The sequence below is a fragment of the Trachinotus anak genome, unplaced genomic scaffold (assembly GCF_046630095.1).
Source record: "Trachinotus anak isolate AG129_WGS33_773 ecotype Australia unplaced genomic scaffold, CSIRO_AGI_Tana_v1 ptg000026l, whole genome shotgun sequence".
Classification (NCBI taxonomy): Eukaryota; Metazoa; Chordata; class Actinopteri; order Carangiformes; family Carangidae; genus Trachinotus; species Trachinotus anak.
In genome coordinates, this window is record NW_027273877.1 from 13082665 (window position 1) to 13098748 (window position 16084).

Genomic DNA, 16084 nt, shown 5'->3' on the forward strand with positions numbered 1-16084 from the left:
GCAGGACAATCACTGGAGGGTATTGAAAAATTCTGTTTACATCAGCTCAAAAAACAGGGAACAATTAGATCACACATTGGATCTCAATGAAGAAAATATTCAAGTGGAAAGTCTTTTCTCAGTAATACTGTGTAATTTGTTTAGAACAAAATGATGTAACAGCAGTCACTGGAAACAAAAATCATCAATCCATTGATGCCTATCTATTAGAGACATGGGAAAGATGAAATAAATTTTACAGGTGAGCAATGATACTGTTATGTTTCTCTAAGATTTTTTTAGCTATCGCCAGATCAAGTGAAAAACATAGTGTTAATATACAATTATAAGAACAAGCCCAGTGCAGTTATATAACCCATTAAAAAAAAAAATTTAGACTTAACAGAACAAACAAAGTAAAGAGAACTGAGTGTTAACCCCAGTGTTTGGGAATCTGTTTTCCTCTTTTGTAGTGTTTCTTAAAATGCTGATGAAAAGGAGGATCCTCGAAGGAAACCAAAACGGCAGTGGTCTCCAACAGAGGTCGCAGCAGTAATGAGACATTTCAGAAACCACATCAACAAAGGGAAACTAGCCTCTATGATTGAATGCAAACAGTGCAAGACTGCTGAGCATCCTTCTCTGGCTCGTCGCTCTATTCACAACATAAGAGACTTTGTCAGGAATCGGGACTTAATGGTCAAAAAAACAAAAGACAGTCACTGAATATTGAATTTTGTTTATATTTTTTATGTTTTCGAAATGTTATGTTCTTTTTATGTGTTTATATATGTTCATATGGGCAATTTCTGATAGGCTTGCAACCTGTTCTCAACCTGTTGTCTGGTGTTGCAACTGATGTGATATACACACAGTGTGTTATTTAATGTTATCAGGAGAGGTGACTTTCACTATGTTGTCAAACAGTGATAGTTATTAAAACCTTTCTCCTTGTTCACTGACTCTGAATGCTGTGGTATGTCCTGATATCTATTAATAGATCATGTAGATACACAGATAGTGAGTCCTTTAATGCGTGGTATGAAAGTGTGGTTTCACACTTGCATCACTATACAAAAACACTATAACTACAGTATCTTTTAAATTGCACAGTGCACAGTGCTGATGTACTATGCATTGTGTAGAACAATTTGTCCTCATATAATAGGTGTGTCCTTTTAATACACGATGCGTTCACTTTTGTGTTTGTGTTTATCCATGTTCTATTTATTCATGTTTGAGCCTTTAATACACTAAAGCACTTCTCAATTATTTTCTGTTACGCCCCCCAACCCCCTGCCATACTATAAATTGTATCATTTGTCTATAAAATTGTTATAAGTACACCTCTGCAGAACATTGTATCCTTAACATTAAAGAAAACAAAAAAAGAAAGAAATATAGATCAACTTATAACAAAGAATAACTTTATTAACTTTGTTTTTTAGTCTGTAACAGAAAAGATTTAAAGTGCATCAATTTGCCTGAAATTCAACAAAAATTAAATCCTTATTTAAACTATAAACATTTTTTGACCGACTGCCATTTGATACTGAAAAATAAAATTAAATAAAATCAATAAATAATAATAAATTCAAACTGATCAGCAACATGCACTCAGGAGCACAATATATCAAATATGTTAACCTACAAAACAAAAATGAATAAAACAATTTGTGCTGATTTTTGTTATCAAAATGAGGAAGTCAGGATTAATGGCTACAATGAGCACGTTTTGCAGTGCACAGCTTTTGGAAGCGGGGTTTGAAGCATGATACTGCATCTCTCAGCTCCTGCTCAATGTTTAGCTGGGACCTGTGCTTGGTCTTCAGTGCAGCAACAGCAGAGACGCCAGTCTCACAGAGATATGATGTTGCAAAAGGAAGAAGAATGCCCAAAGCCTTCTGCCCTCAGAGTGGATACTGCCTCTCTGCACTCAGCCAGAATTCACTCAGTGTCTGTGATGTGAACCTCAGTCTCCATGTGGAGTCAGACGTCATGTCAGTGAACTGGTCCTCCTCTGCAGAGCTGAAACCAGTTGGAGCTGGTGCATTGAAAGGATCTGTCACCCAGTCATACTGGAACTGTTTTCAGGGAAGTACTTTTTAAAGAATCCCATCAATGATGAAATATGCTGCTTGATATATGGAATCACTGAGGGGGCATCATAGTCAGTGGTGTCAACAAATTGATGCAGGTTCTCGAATGAATCAGTATTTCCTTCATCAAGTCCCTGCCCCACATTGCAAGCTTTCGAGTGAGAGAGCTGATCTCGTCTGTGACCTGAGGGAGGTGTTTATCTTTCCCTTCAAGCTGTAGATTTCGTTCATTTAGCCTCCACTGGTGCTCACGCTCCATAAACATTCTTATCTGCTCTCTGAGCTCAAAAACCCGGGACGAGACTTTTCCTCGTGACAGCCACCTTGCTTCACTGTGAAACAGCACAGCTTGGTGTTCAGCTCCCATCTCCTCACAGATAGCAGAGAAGACTCCTGTTTTTAGTGGTCTGGTCTTTATAAAACTGACTACACCTATAATGTCAGGCATAACCTCACTTAATTCAGGGGAAAGGTGCCTTGAGGCCAGTGCTTCTCTGTGTATAACACAGTGTGTCCACTCAGCATGAGGTGAGGCCTTTTTGATGAGTGCCTGAAGTCCTTTTCTCCTCCCTGCCACGGCCTGTGCACCATCACTGCAAACACCAATGCAGTTCTCCCACTTCAGCCCACTCTCATTCAGGAAGCAGTCCAGCATTTTGAATAGCTCTTCAGCTGTGGCTCTGTCTCTGACAGATTTACAAAAAGGTAGATCCTCACACAGGGAGTCTGTCATGTCAAAACGTACATAAGCAATGAACAAACAGTCTTTGTTGCTGTCAGCTGCTTCATCGAACTGTGAGGCCAAACGTTTGTCTTTGAGTTTATCTACCAGCTGTTCTTGAGGATCGTCAGCAGTGTCATTTATACGTCTGGCGACAGTGTCATTGGACAGAGGGATAGTTTTTATCTTTGCAGCACTTGTGTCATCCAGCAGGACAGAGACCACGTCTCATGCTGCAGGCAGTATCAGCTCCTCTGCTATGGTGTGGGGGTTTTTGCACTGAGCAGTTTGGTGCGCCACCTTATGTGATGCTAACAGAGCTCGCTGGTTTACTGAAGTAGCTTTCACAAAGCGGGATGATTGTTGGCGATATTCAGCACGTTTTCGCTGAAAAAACTCAAGCGGTTTATCAGCGTGATGAGGGTGGAATGTCTTTAAGTGACGCCTTCATTTATTTGGCTTCATGCTGTCCACTGCCAACATTTTAAGACACAGTGAACACACCGGTCTGTCCTGGTCTCCCACCGTAGTCACGGTGAAGCCAAGCGCTACATACGCTTCGTCATATTTCCTCGTCTTAGCTTTGTGGTGACTTTCGTTTGTCGCATTATCTCCGTCTCTCTCCGCCTTTCTTTTCATCCCTGTTAAATATTTCTCCATGGTGTCTCTTGAGGGTTTGTTCACTGCACTTCATATATCCTGCTCTGTGCTGTGTGTGCGCAAGCCCGCGCAAAAAACCCCGACACAATAGAGCTAATACTCCCTGCGCACACTCTGACAATGAGAGCGCCACTGCCACCTCCTCATAATTATGTATATTGTCAGGTTGTTATACTTTTAGTTGTGTCTTGTGTAAACAAACTCTGAAGTGAAATCTGTGTTGTGGGGCTAAAAACAGATTTTTTGAAATGTACCACATGTCTGTGGTGAGAGTGGAAAGGGGTGTCCCTCTAATACACCAACAGACTGGTTTGGGGAGTAGTGTACCTGTAGTACATAAAAACCCCTGTATGTGTGTGTGTGTGTGTGTGTATGTGTGTGTGTGTGTGTGTGATACTGTATGTAATTTGTCTTGTTTAGTTTGCTCAGTGCTGTTTCATCACTGTGTGGAAGTTTTATTGGGATAGATATACAGTTATATTGGGATCAGATTTTAATATTGTACATTGTCTCTTATAAATACAGTAAATAAATAACTTATAAATTGTGTTATATATTTTATTGAGCTTTATTTCACCTGTACTTTTGTTAAGAAATGTGCTCTACATGATTTCACTGTATAATATGATTGGAATTCATTGACAATAGAACTGACAGCTGGAATAGAATGCTCATGTTGTGACGTCCTCTGACATCATAGAGGCTCATTTGCATATCATCTGCAGGACAGTAGAGTTCTACAGTCCTATGTACATTTGGCCTGTGGACAGGTAAGACCTCCTCGCTTCACTCTCTTATTTCTCTTTGGTCAAACTGTTTCATGTTGTGGAAAAGGAGAATTTACTTTTCCTGTGTTTTCCTGTTCAGTGAGTCACTTTTTTCATCAGTTACAATCCAACAGGCATTATATTAAGATGTGCATCTCTGTTTGTAATCAGGAGATGCCAACGTACTTTTTCCTCTTGTACAACACAGTTTGAAGCAGAAAACTTTGTTTTACTTGTTGTCTAAGTTGCATGTGTGGAAAACTGTGTAGATTTACTTGCTCTGGAAGAAATTTCACATGAAAGGTTTGAAATTGTTGCATTTGTGACTTTCTGCAGTTTCTTTAACCGATGACATGAAAAATAAAGATGATTTAATAAGTATTTTATTACATGTGACTGCATTGTTTTTTAATTCCTGTGTGCAGTTTGTTGATCACAAAAAAGTTTTCATGTGACAGAAAAAGCTTCTTTTGAGCTCCTTGTGATGAATTGTCATGTTGTATTAACTGCACTTGTTGCTACACTGCTGGGTTATGAGTTTAGATATGAAACATGTCAGTTACAGTTACATTTCTGTTTCTGATCCACAGTGTAATGATGAAATGCTGGTAAGAAAGATTTTTGCTCAGTGAAGAAAATAAAGCTGATGAGTGACATTGTTAATTACAGCAGACAGAAATGGAGACAAGGAGGCAGCTGCTGATGTCACAGCAACCAACAGAGCAGCAGAAGGAGCATGAAGAGGAGAGGCAAAGACTTCAGAGACAGAGGAAGGAAAAAGATAAGTCCAGAGCAGACAGAGTCACTGAGGTAGGCCACAACGCAAACCCTCCCACACAGTCACCAGTGTTCACCAGGGGACCAACAATGTAAGAGTCACACAATGAATGAGACAGAAAGCACTTAGAAAACGGGACCAGAGAACTGAGGGAGATGGTTTCACATTTCAAATCTGACTAAACTAAGTAACATTTTACAAAGACAGTTGCAGCCACCTAGAAATAACTGAACAACCACTTGATAGTCAGATAGTGTATATGGTATAGCCCACCCTAACCCCTAAGCAGACATATAGTAACCTTACCCAGCCTCACCTAAGTGGGTGGTGCACAATACAACTGAACTAGTGACTGCCGAACATAACTGGGTCACATGGCAGCAGATCATCATCCAGATCCAGAGATCAAACCATGATCCTGCTGGAGAAGCAGACTGGAGTTACCACAGCTGCCGGCAGGAGACGCCCTCCACTGTTAGTGTGTGAGTGATGTTATAATGCTGAATTCTTTTGAGCGTGTTCAGTTAAAGTGCAAGTGTTTCCAGTGTTTAATGGACACTGAGAAGAATATTTACCTGATGAGGGGAAAAGAAACAAATGTCTCCACACAGGTCAGCAGCATGTACACACACCTCCATACAGTCAGTGTCCAGCAGGAGTTCAACTGAGCGACGAGGGGACAGAGTCATGGAGGGAAAATATTCATTTAAAAGTCACTGTTATATTCTGACAGACTGAACAGTGGAGACTGTAGCTGCTAATGTTATAAGCTCCCAGCTCACATGATGAGCTGTCGCCACGTTAGCCTGAACAAGCTAATGTTAGCCTGAACAAGCTAACGGTAGCCTGAACAAGCTAATGTTAGCCTGAACAAGCTAACGGTAGCCTGAACAAGCTAATGTTAGCTTGAACAAGCTAATGGTAGCCTAAACAAGCTAACGGTTGCCTAAATTAGGTAATGTTAGCCTATACAAGCTAACGGAAGCCTAAACAAGCTAACGTTAGCCTGACCAAGCTAATGTTAGCCTGAACAAGCTAATGTTAGCCTGAACAAGCTAATGTTAGCCTAAACAAGCTAATGTTAGCCTGAACAAGCTAACGGTAGCCTGAACAAGCTAATGGTAGCCTGAACAAGCTAATATTAGCCTAAACAAGCTAATGTTATCCTCGGTGAACATTGTGTGTGGAGCGTTGCTACAACAGAAGTCATCGTCATAGTTCACATACAGGAACAGTAACTTGACATCAGACTGCAGCTGCTGATTCATTTAATAATTGAGTATTCTACCAATTATTCTATTGATTGATCGAGTATCTTGATAAGAACTGTTTTTGTCTTATTAAAGAGCAATAGAAAATATCAAAAAGAGAAAACAGGTCTCATAAAATGAGAAAGTAAGTGGTTTACTTTCAAAAAAATCACTTCATTTTTATTGCTAATTTTTCATACAATATCATCTGTAAAAACTGAAGCCATGTAGTGCAAGTACCATGTTACATTCTTGGTTTTGAAATTCAAAAACAAATCCATAAAAAATAAGAACCATAAAACTTAAATTGATAGCTCGGGCTTTTATCTGCTTCAGTCACTGAATTCCACTGACCTATATTTGGGACAGGTGTCTACATGGGACAGGCCATTAATTCCATCTGCACAAAACTCATGCACAGGAATTATGGGAAATACTGTCAAATTGATTAATTAAATCAGTGTTAATAAAAATACTATTAATATTACCAGGCTATCCAACAAAATATTACAACAAATTCATGTGATCTAGCTCTGAGAGACAGCGTATCTAGGACAACCACATGCAGAGAGAGAGAGAGGGAGAGAGAGAGAGAGAGAGAGAGAGAGAGGACCATATCAAAATACAGGTAGCCTACTTTAGAAAGGACAAAAGCTGAAGATTCCCATAGTTATTTAAACCTTTATTTGCATAAACAGATTAGATAACTGACAGGGACGATACATCCAGAGAAGCGGGCGTCTAATTGAGACCTGCGTTTATTTGACAAACTGTGCAGCCACACCAGGACAGTAAAATGGACTCGGCTTCTAATTGAAGTTCTAAGGTAAGTCATTTCAAATTGTCAAATAGTCATTTCCTAAATGCACACAAGGCAAAATAAGGCTTAGATAGAAAAATAAATATATATTGTATTGTCATTATATGTTAACATAATGGTTAAGGTCACTCACCCACTCAGGTCAGAGGAGCCTGTGTTGTTCATTTTGTTTAGGCTGCATGTTGATTTGACTATCATTTCCGGTGGCAGGCTGTAGGGGTGTGGTTTTTTTGCCCGTCCATTTGAGTGGCAGGTTTTTTGTGACAAAGAGGGTGAGCAGGCTCCAATATTTTCTGTTATACTTTGATTGAAGCTTTCTAATAAACAGTCAGAAGTCAACTGGACAAAGTGATGGATTTGTACAAACACGTCGCAGTAAAGAGCCCACTCAGTCTCTGAGCGGCTTTATTTGATGGACAATAGTCGTGACATAGTTCATGAACAATGCTCAGTGTTCAGTGTGAACAGTCAGCAGCAGTTGTTCTGAAGGGAGAGAGGGGTTCACCAGTCTGCAGGAATGAAGTTCAGGATTCATACAAACTCCTGAAAGTTCAGAAAATGCTTCATTTTAAATGTTTTGTTTTCTAGCTCAGAAAAATGCTTGATCTTCAACATAATCTGCTGTTTCCTCATCTTGTTGTTATCTTTTTTTATGACAGGTGATGATTGTCCAGCAGTTTGGAAACTTCTTGTCTGTGGAGGCCAAAGCTGAATCCCTCTTTTTCTTCTTCCTAGTTCCAGCAGTTTGTCTCTGGCCTGATGAAAGCACTTTACAAGTGGCAGCTCTTGTTTCATTTTACTTCATGTATTTTGATGTGAAGTTTGAATTGAAGTGATTTGAAGTTTTGCACTTTGCAGTTTCTATTTGCAACAGTTTTTATTTTTGTATGAAGACATGTTCCCATTTATCTCAGGGCTGCCTTTCCTCTGAGTGGACTGAGGAAATAAATCTGACTCAAGGTTGACACTGAGTTGTAGTAAACTACATTTGATTCAGTGAGATTTTATTTTTCTTTCCTATTAAATTGTCCTCCACGGACAAATGTGAACAGTGACTGAAAACAGCGATCTGGAATCAGATTGCCCTTGTAGTCCAGGCAGATAAGAGCCAATCAGGAGCCAGCATGGGTGTTTATGTCATCGTTTCCAAAGGTCTGAAGTTTTCAAAATAAAACAGGTCCTGCAGCATTTCTGACAGTCTCTGTTTTAGAGGCTGAAGACTCTGGAGGAGAGAGGACGGAGGAGGAAACAGAGAAGAAGAGATGAGTTTAAAACTAAAATGTAGCAGAGTGGGTGGAGCCAAAGACAGGAAGTAAAACAACAGTGGGCACACAAGGTAAGTAATTACAAAAAAAAGGGAAATAAACCAAAGTCCAAGACTCCAGACCATGTTCAACAACTGTCATACAAAGAGCAGGTCATGACATCTTTATTCTTAATATAATGTTTGATCCAGTTCAACCTGGAAATGATATTAGATGAATGGAAATCAAGATAATTCTGTGGAAATAGTGACACACACACACACACACACACACACACACACACACACACACACACAAAGAGTCATGTGTCTTCTTGTAACTGCAGAGGGAAGTGAAAGTGGTCAGGAGCTCAGACTCCATTAAAAGTGGACGGAGCAGAAGGAGGGAAACTGAAGGCTGAGGCAGGTGAGTGTTAACACAACATTATTATTATTTTACTGTCAAAGTCTCTGAGTCCGTTTGTCCCTGTGGACTGTGGAGGGAAGAAGAGTCACAGTGAACTTCTGTCCACACAGAGACACTGAGAGGAAAACCTGTGTGTGTGTGTTTCTTGGTGTGTGTGTGTGTGTGTGTGTGTGTGTGTTTCTGGGTGTGTGTGTGTGTGTGTGTGTCTCTTGAGCGGCTTGTTTGTCCTGACTCTTGTGTGTGTGAGCTCACAGTCAGTGTTACTGGTTTCCCTCTCAGACTGACTGAAGTCCTGAAGATGAGTGATTGTGTGGAGGAAGAGGAGGACAGAGCAGAGTCTCCAGGACCCAGCTGTCTGTCTGTGAAGAGTCACTGGTCCAAAGATGAACCTCTGAAATTCAGTCCTGAACCTGGACCCTCAGACTCACAGTAAGAGACCTGCTACAAACCTGTGAACCTCCAAACTGTCTCTGTAACAGTGTTTAGTGTGTTGAGCTCCTGCAGTGATGTCACTTCCTGTGACAGTTGCCATAGAAAAAAAACAGAAGAACATGAAATGATTAAGAAGAAGATTAATTGAAATAAATCAAGAGAATAAACTAACTTCAGGGCTTTCTTATCATCCTTTATCAGCTTCAGAGACTTGCACAGTGATTTCAATTCATTCAGCCAATGATTCATACATGGTTTGGTTTTAAAGTACCAGCATTTGTAAATGATCCTCTTGGACTGTGTCCAGCTCCACATGTCGCTCCAGAAAGACTGATCCACAGTGGAAGAATAAATGTTCCAAGCTTTCAGCCTCATTTTCACAGAACACACAGTTCTTCATATCAAGATTAAACCTCAGTCTTCACAACTTGTTTGTTGGGTAAATCTCATTTAAGATTTTAAAGTTCACCTCTTTCACTTCAGGAGGGAGAGGAAGTGAAATATATCTTCTCCTCATCACCTTCACCTCCTCAATCTCAAACCCCCTCAGTATAGACTTTCTTTTAACTGGGCTGTGGTAGCGTTCCTATAACAGACTGTTTCTAATAACTTTGTACATTTACTGTCTCAAAAGTCAGTTCCTGCTCTGCAGAGCTGTGTCAGTCCAGGAGAGATCTTTAACCATTGATCAATCTGTTAAAGGTTTGAACAGAACATTTGAGTTGGAATTTCTCACAGAACATCTTGTGCTGTAACACATTTCCACTGTCATCCAGAAAATGAGCTGCAGCCCAGATTCCTTCAGATTTCCACTCATCTAAATACACTGATTTTTCACAGTGTAGAACATGTGTGTTGTTCCACACAGGTGTGTTATGTGGTGTCATATTATGTCTATATATTAATTTCCAGTAGAGGAGGGCTTGCTGATGGAAAGTGGAGAGTTTGACTGGTAATGAGCTAAATTCAAAGTCACAGCGTAGTAGAAAGTCTGTTCCTCCCATGTTCTGGAAAATCACATCAGGGACAATGAACCAAAAAGATGAAAGAATGTAACCACTTCAGTTTCAAGACACCACTCAGAATATCAAGATCAATCACATTTGCTCCTCCTCTTCATAGTTTTTAATTATATCAGTTCTCCTTATATACTAACATTTATTTCTCCATTTGGACTTAAATGAACTTTATTTATAGTTTGGATCATTGTCTGTGATATGGGGAAGAAGAGAGCTGGTAAATCAGTCTGGACAAACTCTCCATCTTTGTTAACAAAATCCTCCCAGACATGCTGACATCTCTCTGCAGCCATCTTGTTTCCATATTGTTACAGATATTCCTCTTTTCACTCATAATTCTGTCTCTACAAACAACAGTTCCTAAAGATTTCTCCTCCTTCTGAACCTGTATATTACATGCTGACTGCAGGGGGCGCTCCTGCAGTGTCATTATTTCACATTTATTGATGTTTAACCATGGACCTGATGCTTTGGAGAACTGATTGACTGCAAAGCTAAAGGATCTGATTTTCATTTTATAAGAACAAAGTTGGGTCATCCACCAGCTGACTTCTTATTATTTGTTTATCCATCGCATTTAACCTTCAATGTCACTGTTTTAATCAGAGTAGATCACATCTCTGCCACCGTTACAAACAGAGGTGGCCAAGTGCCATGTCCTAGAGAAACACAGCTGTAGATTCCATTGTACAGCAGCCCTGTAATCTTAATAAATGTCTCTCCAAGACCAAAGAACCTCAAAGTTTCCAGTATAAACTGATGTTGGACAGAATCAAATGCTTTGTAAAAATCTAGAAATAAAATAAACCCACTCTCTTGGATTATTTCACTAAAATCAAAAAGGTCTAATACAGGCCTCGTGTTATTATGAGTGTGTGTGTGTGTGTGTGTGTGTGTCTCTTGAGCAGCTTGTTTGTCCTGACTCTTGTGTGTGTGAGCTCACAGTCAGTGTTACTGGTTTCCCTCTCAGACTGACTGAAGTCTTGAAGATGAGTGATTGTGTGGAGGAAGAGGAGGACAGAGCAGAGTCTCCAGGACCCAGCTGTCTGTCTGTGAAGAGTCACCGGTCCAGAGGAAAACCTCCAGTCTTCAGTCCTGAACCTGGACCCTCAAAGTCACAGTAAGAGACAGTTTCTACCGTAAACTGAGCTTAAGATGATTCAGTTATTAGACATATTTGACTGTGACATGTTAGTGATGAAGAAATGTCTTCACAGAGGGAGGAAGAGGAGTGGTCTCTCTGTGGAGGTGCAGCTATCCTGCTGTGCTCTGTGTCAGGACGTCCTGAAGGATCCAGTTTCTACCAGCTGTGGACACTGGTTCTGCAGACAGTGCTTCACCTCATACTGGGACCAGTCTGGGTCTTCAGAAGATCCCCCCTGTCCCCAGTGTGACCCCAGACCCAGAACCAGACCTGGACTGCAGACAGCCAGTCAGAGCAGCACTGTACAAAGTGAGACTGAACATGTGTCTGCTGATGTCTTCAATTCTGAAACCAGGACCTGTTGTTTTCTCCAGTGTCAGTTGTTCTATCACACAGCACTGACATTTCAGATGATTCTAAAAAGCACAACATTAAAAAGCTTTTCTTTGCTGCTCTTTAGTTTTTCTGTAGCTGATGAAAATAATCAGCAGATTCTCAGATTCTCTGTCTTCAGTCTGACATTGTCTCTTCTCTTTCAGCAGATAGTGGTCTGCAGGAGGTTTTAGATCAACATAAGATCAGTCTGAGGAGCAGATGTGAACGTGTGACTGAGGGAAGTGATGGAACAGGAAGTGGAACCCTCCTCAACAGGATCTACACTGAGCTCTACATCACAGAGGGACGGAGTGAAGAGGTTAATACCCAACATGAGGTGAGGCAGCTGGAGACAGCTTCCAAGATGAAGATCCTCCATGACGCTCCAATCAAGTGTCAGGACATCTTTAAAGCCTTACCTGACCAACAGAGACCCATCAGAGTGGTTCTGACCAACGGCGTCGCTGGCGTTGGAAAAACCTTCTCAGTGCAGAAGTTCAGTCTGGACTGGGCAGAGGGCTTGGAGAACCAAGATGTCAGTCTGCTGGTTCTGCTTTCGTTCAGGGAGCTGAACCTGATCAGAGAGCAGCAGTACAGTCTTCTCAGGCTGCTCCATGTTTTCCATCCAACATTACAGAAGGTCACAGCAGAGCAGCTGGCTGTCTGTAAAGTTGTGTTCATCTTGGACGGCCTGGATGAAAGCAGACTTTCACTGGATTTCAACAACAGGGAGGTTGTGTCTGATGTCACACAGACGTCATCAGTCAACCTGCTGCTGACAAACCTCATCCAGGGGAACCTGCTTCCCTCGGCTCTGGTCTGGATCACTTCCAGACCTGCAGCAGCCAATCAGATCCCTCCTACACGTGTTGACAGGGTAACAGAGGTACGAGGCTTCACTGACGCCCAGAAGGAGGAGTACTTCAGGAGGAGATCCAGTGATGAAGAGCTGTCCAGCAGAACCATCTCACACATCAAGAAGTCCAGGAGCCTCCACATCATGTGTCAAGTCCCAGTCTTCTGCTGGATCACTGCTACAGTTCTGGAGCACATGTTGACTACAGAGCAGAGAGGAGAGCTGCCCCAGACCCTGACTGACCTGTTCTCACACTTCCTGCTGGTTCAGACAAAGAGGAAGAAGCTCAAGTATAATGAGAGACATGAGACGAGTTCACAGGAGCTGATGGAGGCTGACAGGGAAGTTCTTCTGAAGCTGGGGAGGCTGGCGTTTGAACATCTGGAGAAAGGAAACATCATGTTCTACCAAGAAGACCTGGAGCAGTGTGGTCTGGATGTCACAGAGGCCTCGGTGTACTCAGGACTCTGTACTGAGATCTTCAAAAGAGAGAGTGTGATCTTCCAGAAAACAGTCTACTGCTTTGTTCATCTGAGCATTCAGGAGTTTCTGGCTGCAGTCTACATGTTCCACTGTTACACCAACAGGAACACAGAGGTCCTGGAGAACTTCCTGGGAAAACAACATGTTGATTTAACCCTGGATGTCTTCCTGATGGCAGCCATGGAGAAATCCCTCAGAAGTAAAAATGGTCACCTGGACCTGTTTGTTCGCTTCCTTCATGGTCTCTCTCTGGAGTCCAACCAGAGACTCTTAGGAGGTCTGCTGGGTCAGACAGAGAACAGTCCAGAAACCATCCAGAGAGCCATCAACAACCTGAAGGAGATGAACAGTGATGAAATCTCTCCTGACAGAAGCATCAACATCTTCCACTGTCTGATGGAGATGAAGGACCACTCAGTTCATCAGGAGATCCAAGAGTTATTGAAGTCAGAGACCAGATCAGAGCAGAGACTCTCTGAGATCCACTGCTCAGCTCTGGCCTACATGCTGCAGATGTCAGAGGAAGTTCTGGATGAGTTGGACCTGATGAAGTACAACACATCAGTGGAGGGACGATGGAGACTGATCCCAGCTGTGAGGAACTGCAAGAAGGCTCGGTGAGTCCAGACATGATCAATATAATTATCAATCAGTCGATTAGATCAGTAGTTGAGTCAAATTCAGATGAATTCAGTTTTCATTTATTCTCATTATTCTTAGTTTTCCTTTGAAACAATCAAAGGTCAGTTGTGTTTTTTTCTGGAGGTGTTGTAAATGCTGTGAGCACCAAAATGTAGATGTTTCAGTTGGTTGTGATTGTTGCTGTTAAGTTCATAAAAATACTTGTTTTGTTTATTTGTAATAATTGTTGGATGCTTCATTGATTTGTTAATGTTCTGTGTTGTTTTGAGTCTTTTTGGTTTAATTCAAACCTGATCAAACTAATTAAAGCAGCTCCACTGATCTTACACCTCAGTGTGTTTCCAGTTGTTTCCAGGTGTTTCCAGGTGTTGGGGAGGACACCTGCATATGAGAAAACAGTAGTATTAAACCTTTAGTATCTCCAGCTGTGCAGTCTGATAAATGTCCTCAGGTGATGTCACCTGAGTCAGGGTGGGCGTAGTCTGAAGACAACACCAGACATCTGGAGCCCCCCCCATCTCTGCTGCATAACACACCTTAATCTAACAGCTAATGGTTGGTGGTTGAGGTGCGCTGTGGGTAATGTAGGCAGCTAATTTTTCTGAGGAAGAAGAATGCGTGAATGAAAAAAGAAGATGTCTCTGGTTCAGGTTTGTTGAAACTGTCCATTGTGACAGTGTTACAGGAGAGCAGTGATGAATCTGTGGAGGTCTGTATTCAGGACTCATGAGGTTTCTATGACAACAGTCATCAGTGTTTGACCCTTTAATCGCAGGAGAACAGTGGGCTCCAATGAAAGCTGCTTTAAAAGTGGAGCTGAACAGCAGCCACTGTGGTAACAACAAACACTGATGGGATAATGGTTCATGATCAAACAGAATGTAACAGCTGCACAAGCAGAGAAAAGTCATCACATCAGTGAAATGACTCAACTGGTCAAAGCAGACCAAGAGTGGAGATGTAAACCCCTGAGTGTATTGAACTGATCAAGGCTGAGCTTTATTGATTATTGAACTTTTCATGTTGAAGAATGAACTTGTGTTTTTTGTCATGGTTGAGCTTTAAAGTCTTTCCATAGATTTCTCTCTTGTTGCTGTAGAGGAGAGTCGTATCAGGAAATGTTCAGCTTCAGCCAAGAACACAGGTGTGAATCTATCAGAGCAGAATGGGAGGATTCAGTCTTCTTCTACACACCAGAGCTCAGTGTCATGTTTCTGTGAAAACCAGATGATCAGACTCTTTTGCTCTGTGATTTGACTCTGCTCTGCTGCTGCATGGAGCTGACGCTTCCAGGTTGTAACTGTAGAGTCCACTTTGTGTTGATCACTAGTGTTTTACTGAGGACAGTTTGTTCATGGATCAATGTGGGCGCTGCCACTGATTCACCACAATGAGCCAGATGTGTTTTATGCAGTGGTGTGTGTTGACTTCTACAGAGAGGCAGCAGAGCCAAGCAATCTGGAGTCAGTTTAAAAACACTGGAGAATAAAACTGTTTTTCTGAACAAGATTCTGACTCTGGATCAAATCATATGATGGAAGCAGAAATGTAACATCATTTTCCCTCCTTCATCTGCACAACAAAGATTCCCATGAAACTCTGCAGGTCTGAGAGAGAGTGATGAGAATTATTGTTTCATGTCAAACACAATCAGATCAGATGAGCTGAGCCACAGATGTGAAGAGCAGATGTTCATCACATCATCATCTTTTCTCATCAGATGCATTTTAACTTCAGTGTCTTTTATTACAAACTGTCTGATTTTATTCTAACACATTTTATATTTTCTCTCATCACAGACTTGGTGGTTGTCGACTCTCAGAGACTCACTGTGAAGTCGTGTCCTCAGCTCTGAAGTCCAGCCCCTCCCATCTGAGACACCTGGACCTGAGTGAAAATGACCTGATGGATTCAAGAGTGAAGCAGCTGTGTGCTGGACTGGAGAGTCCAAACTGTAGACTGGAGACTCTGAGGTCAGTTCACTGACTGGAACTGTTGTAGTTTTATATTCAGTTCAAATCTATGAAGTTCCAGTTTTTCATCATCAGAGACGTGTTGGTGTTATCAGGGAACGTGTGTGTTCACTGTTCACATTGGTTTGAAGCAGCAGCAGAAAGAGAAGGAGAAAGGTGGAGCAGAGAAGAATGAAGAAGAACAAATACTGGAGGAGGAAGCAGAGAAATGTTCCACAATCACAGAGAGATTCAACATCCAGTAAAGAGCCGGCAGCTGAAATGCTAAGCAGGGGCGTTGTAGCTAGCTGCTAGCTCAGCTCATAGTAAATGTGGCTAGTATAGCTAGCTGCTAGTTGTTGGGCAGCAGCCCTGTGCTTGTGTTAGCTGCTGTTTGTCTTTGTGTTATTAACAGCTGGGACTGGTGATCTCCAGGT

General features: G+C 41.6%; 2 protein-coding genes across 11 annotated transcripts in view; one reads left to right on the plus strand and one right to left on the minus strand.

Moving 5' to 3' along the window:
- Positions 1–16084, minus strand: part of LOC139609598 (NACHT, LRR and PYD domains-containing protein 12-like) — a 107364-nt gene that overhangs the window by 50556 nt on the left and 40724 nt on the right. The gene's annotated exons all lie outside the window — the stretch shown is intronic.
- LOC139609602 (protein NLRC3-like) overlaps positions 4032–16084 on the plus strand; it is an 80119-nt gene continuing 68066 nt past the window's right edge. For 5 of the 6 annotated variants that reach the window (XM_071464425.1, XM_071464423.1, XM_071464426.1 and 2 more), the window contains exons 1-8: positions 4032–7080; positions 7734–8410; positions 8665–8744; positions 9024–9173; positions 11166–11315; positions 11413–11648; positions 11879–13670; positions 15495–15668. In XM_071464425.1, coding sequence (XP_071320526.1) covers positions 9043–9173; positions 11166–11315; positions 11413–11648; positions 11879–13670; positions 15495–15668 — 2483 coding nt within the window. In that variant the 5' untranslated portion in view covers positions 4032–7080; positions 7734–8410; positions 8665–8744; positions 9024–9042. The remainder of the gene's footprint in view (positions 7081–7733; positions 8411–8664; positions 8745–9023; positions 9174–11165; positions 11316–11412; positions 11649–11878; positions 13671–15494; positions 15669–16084) is intronic. The other variant, XM_071464424.1, reaches the window with a different exon arrangement.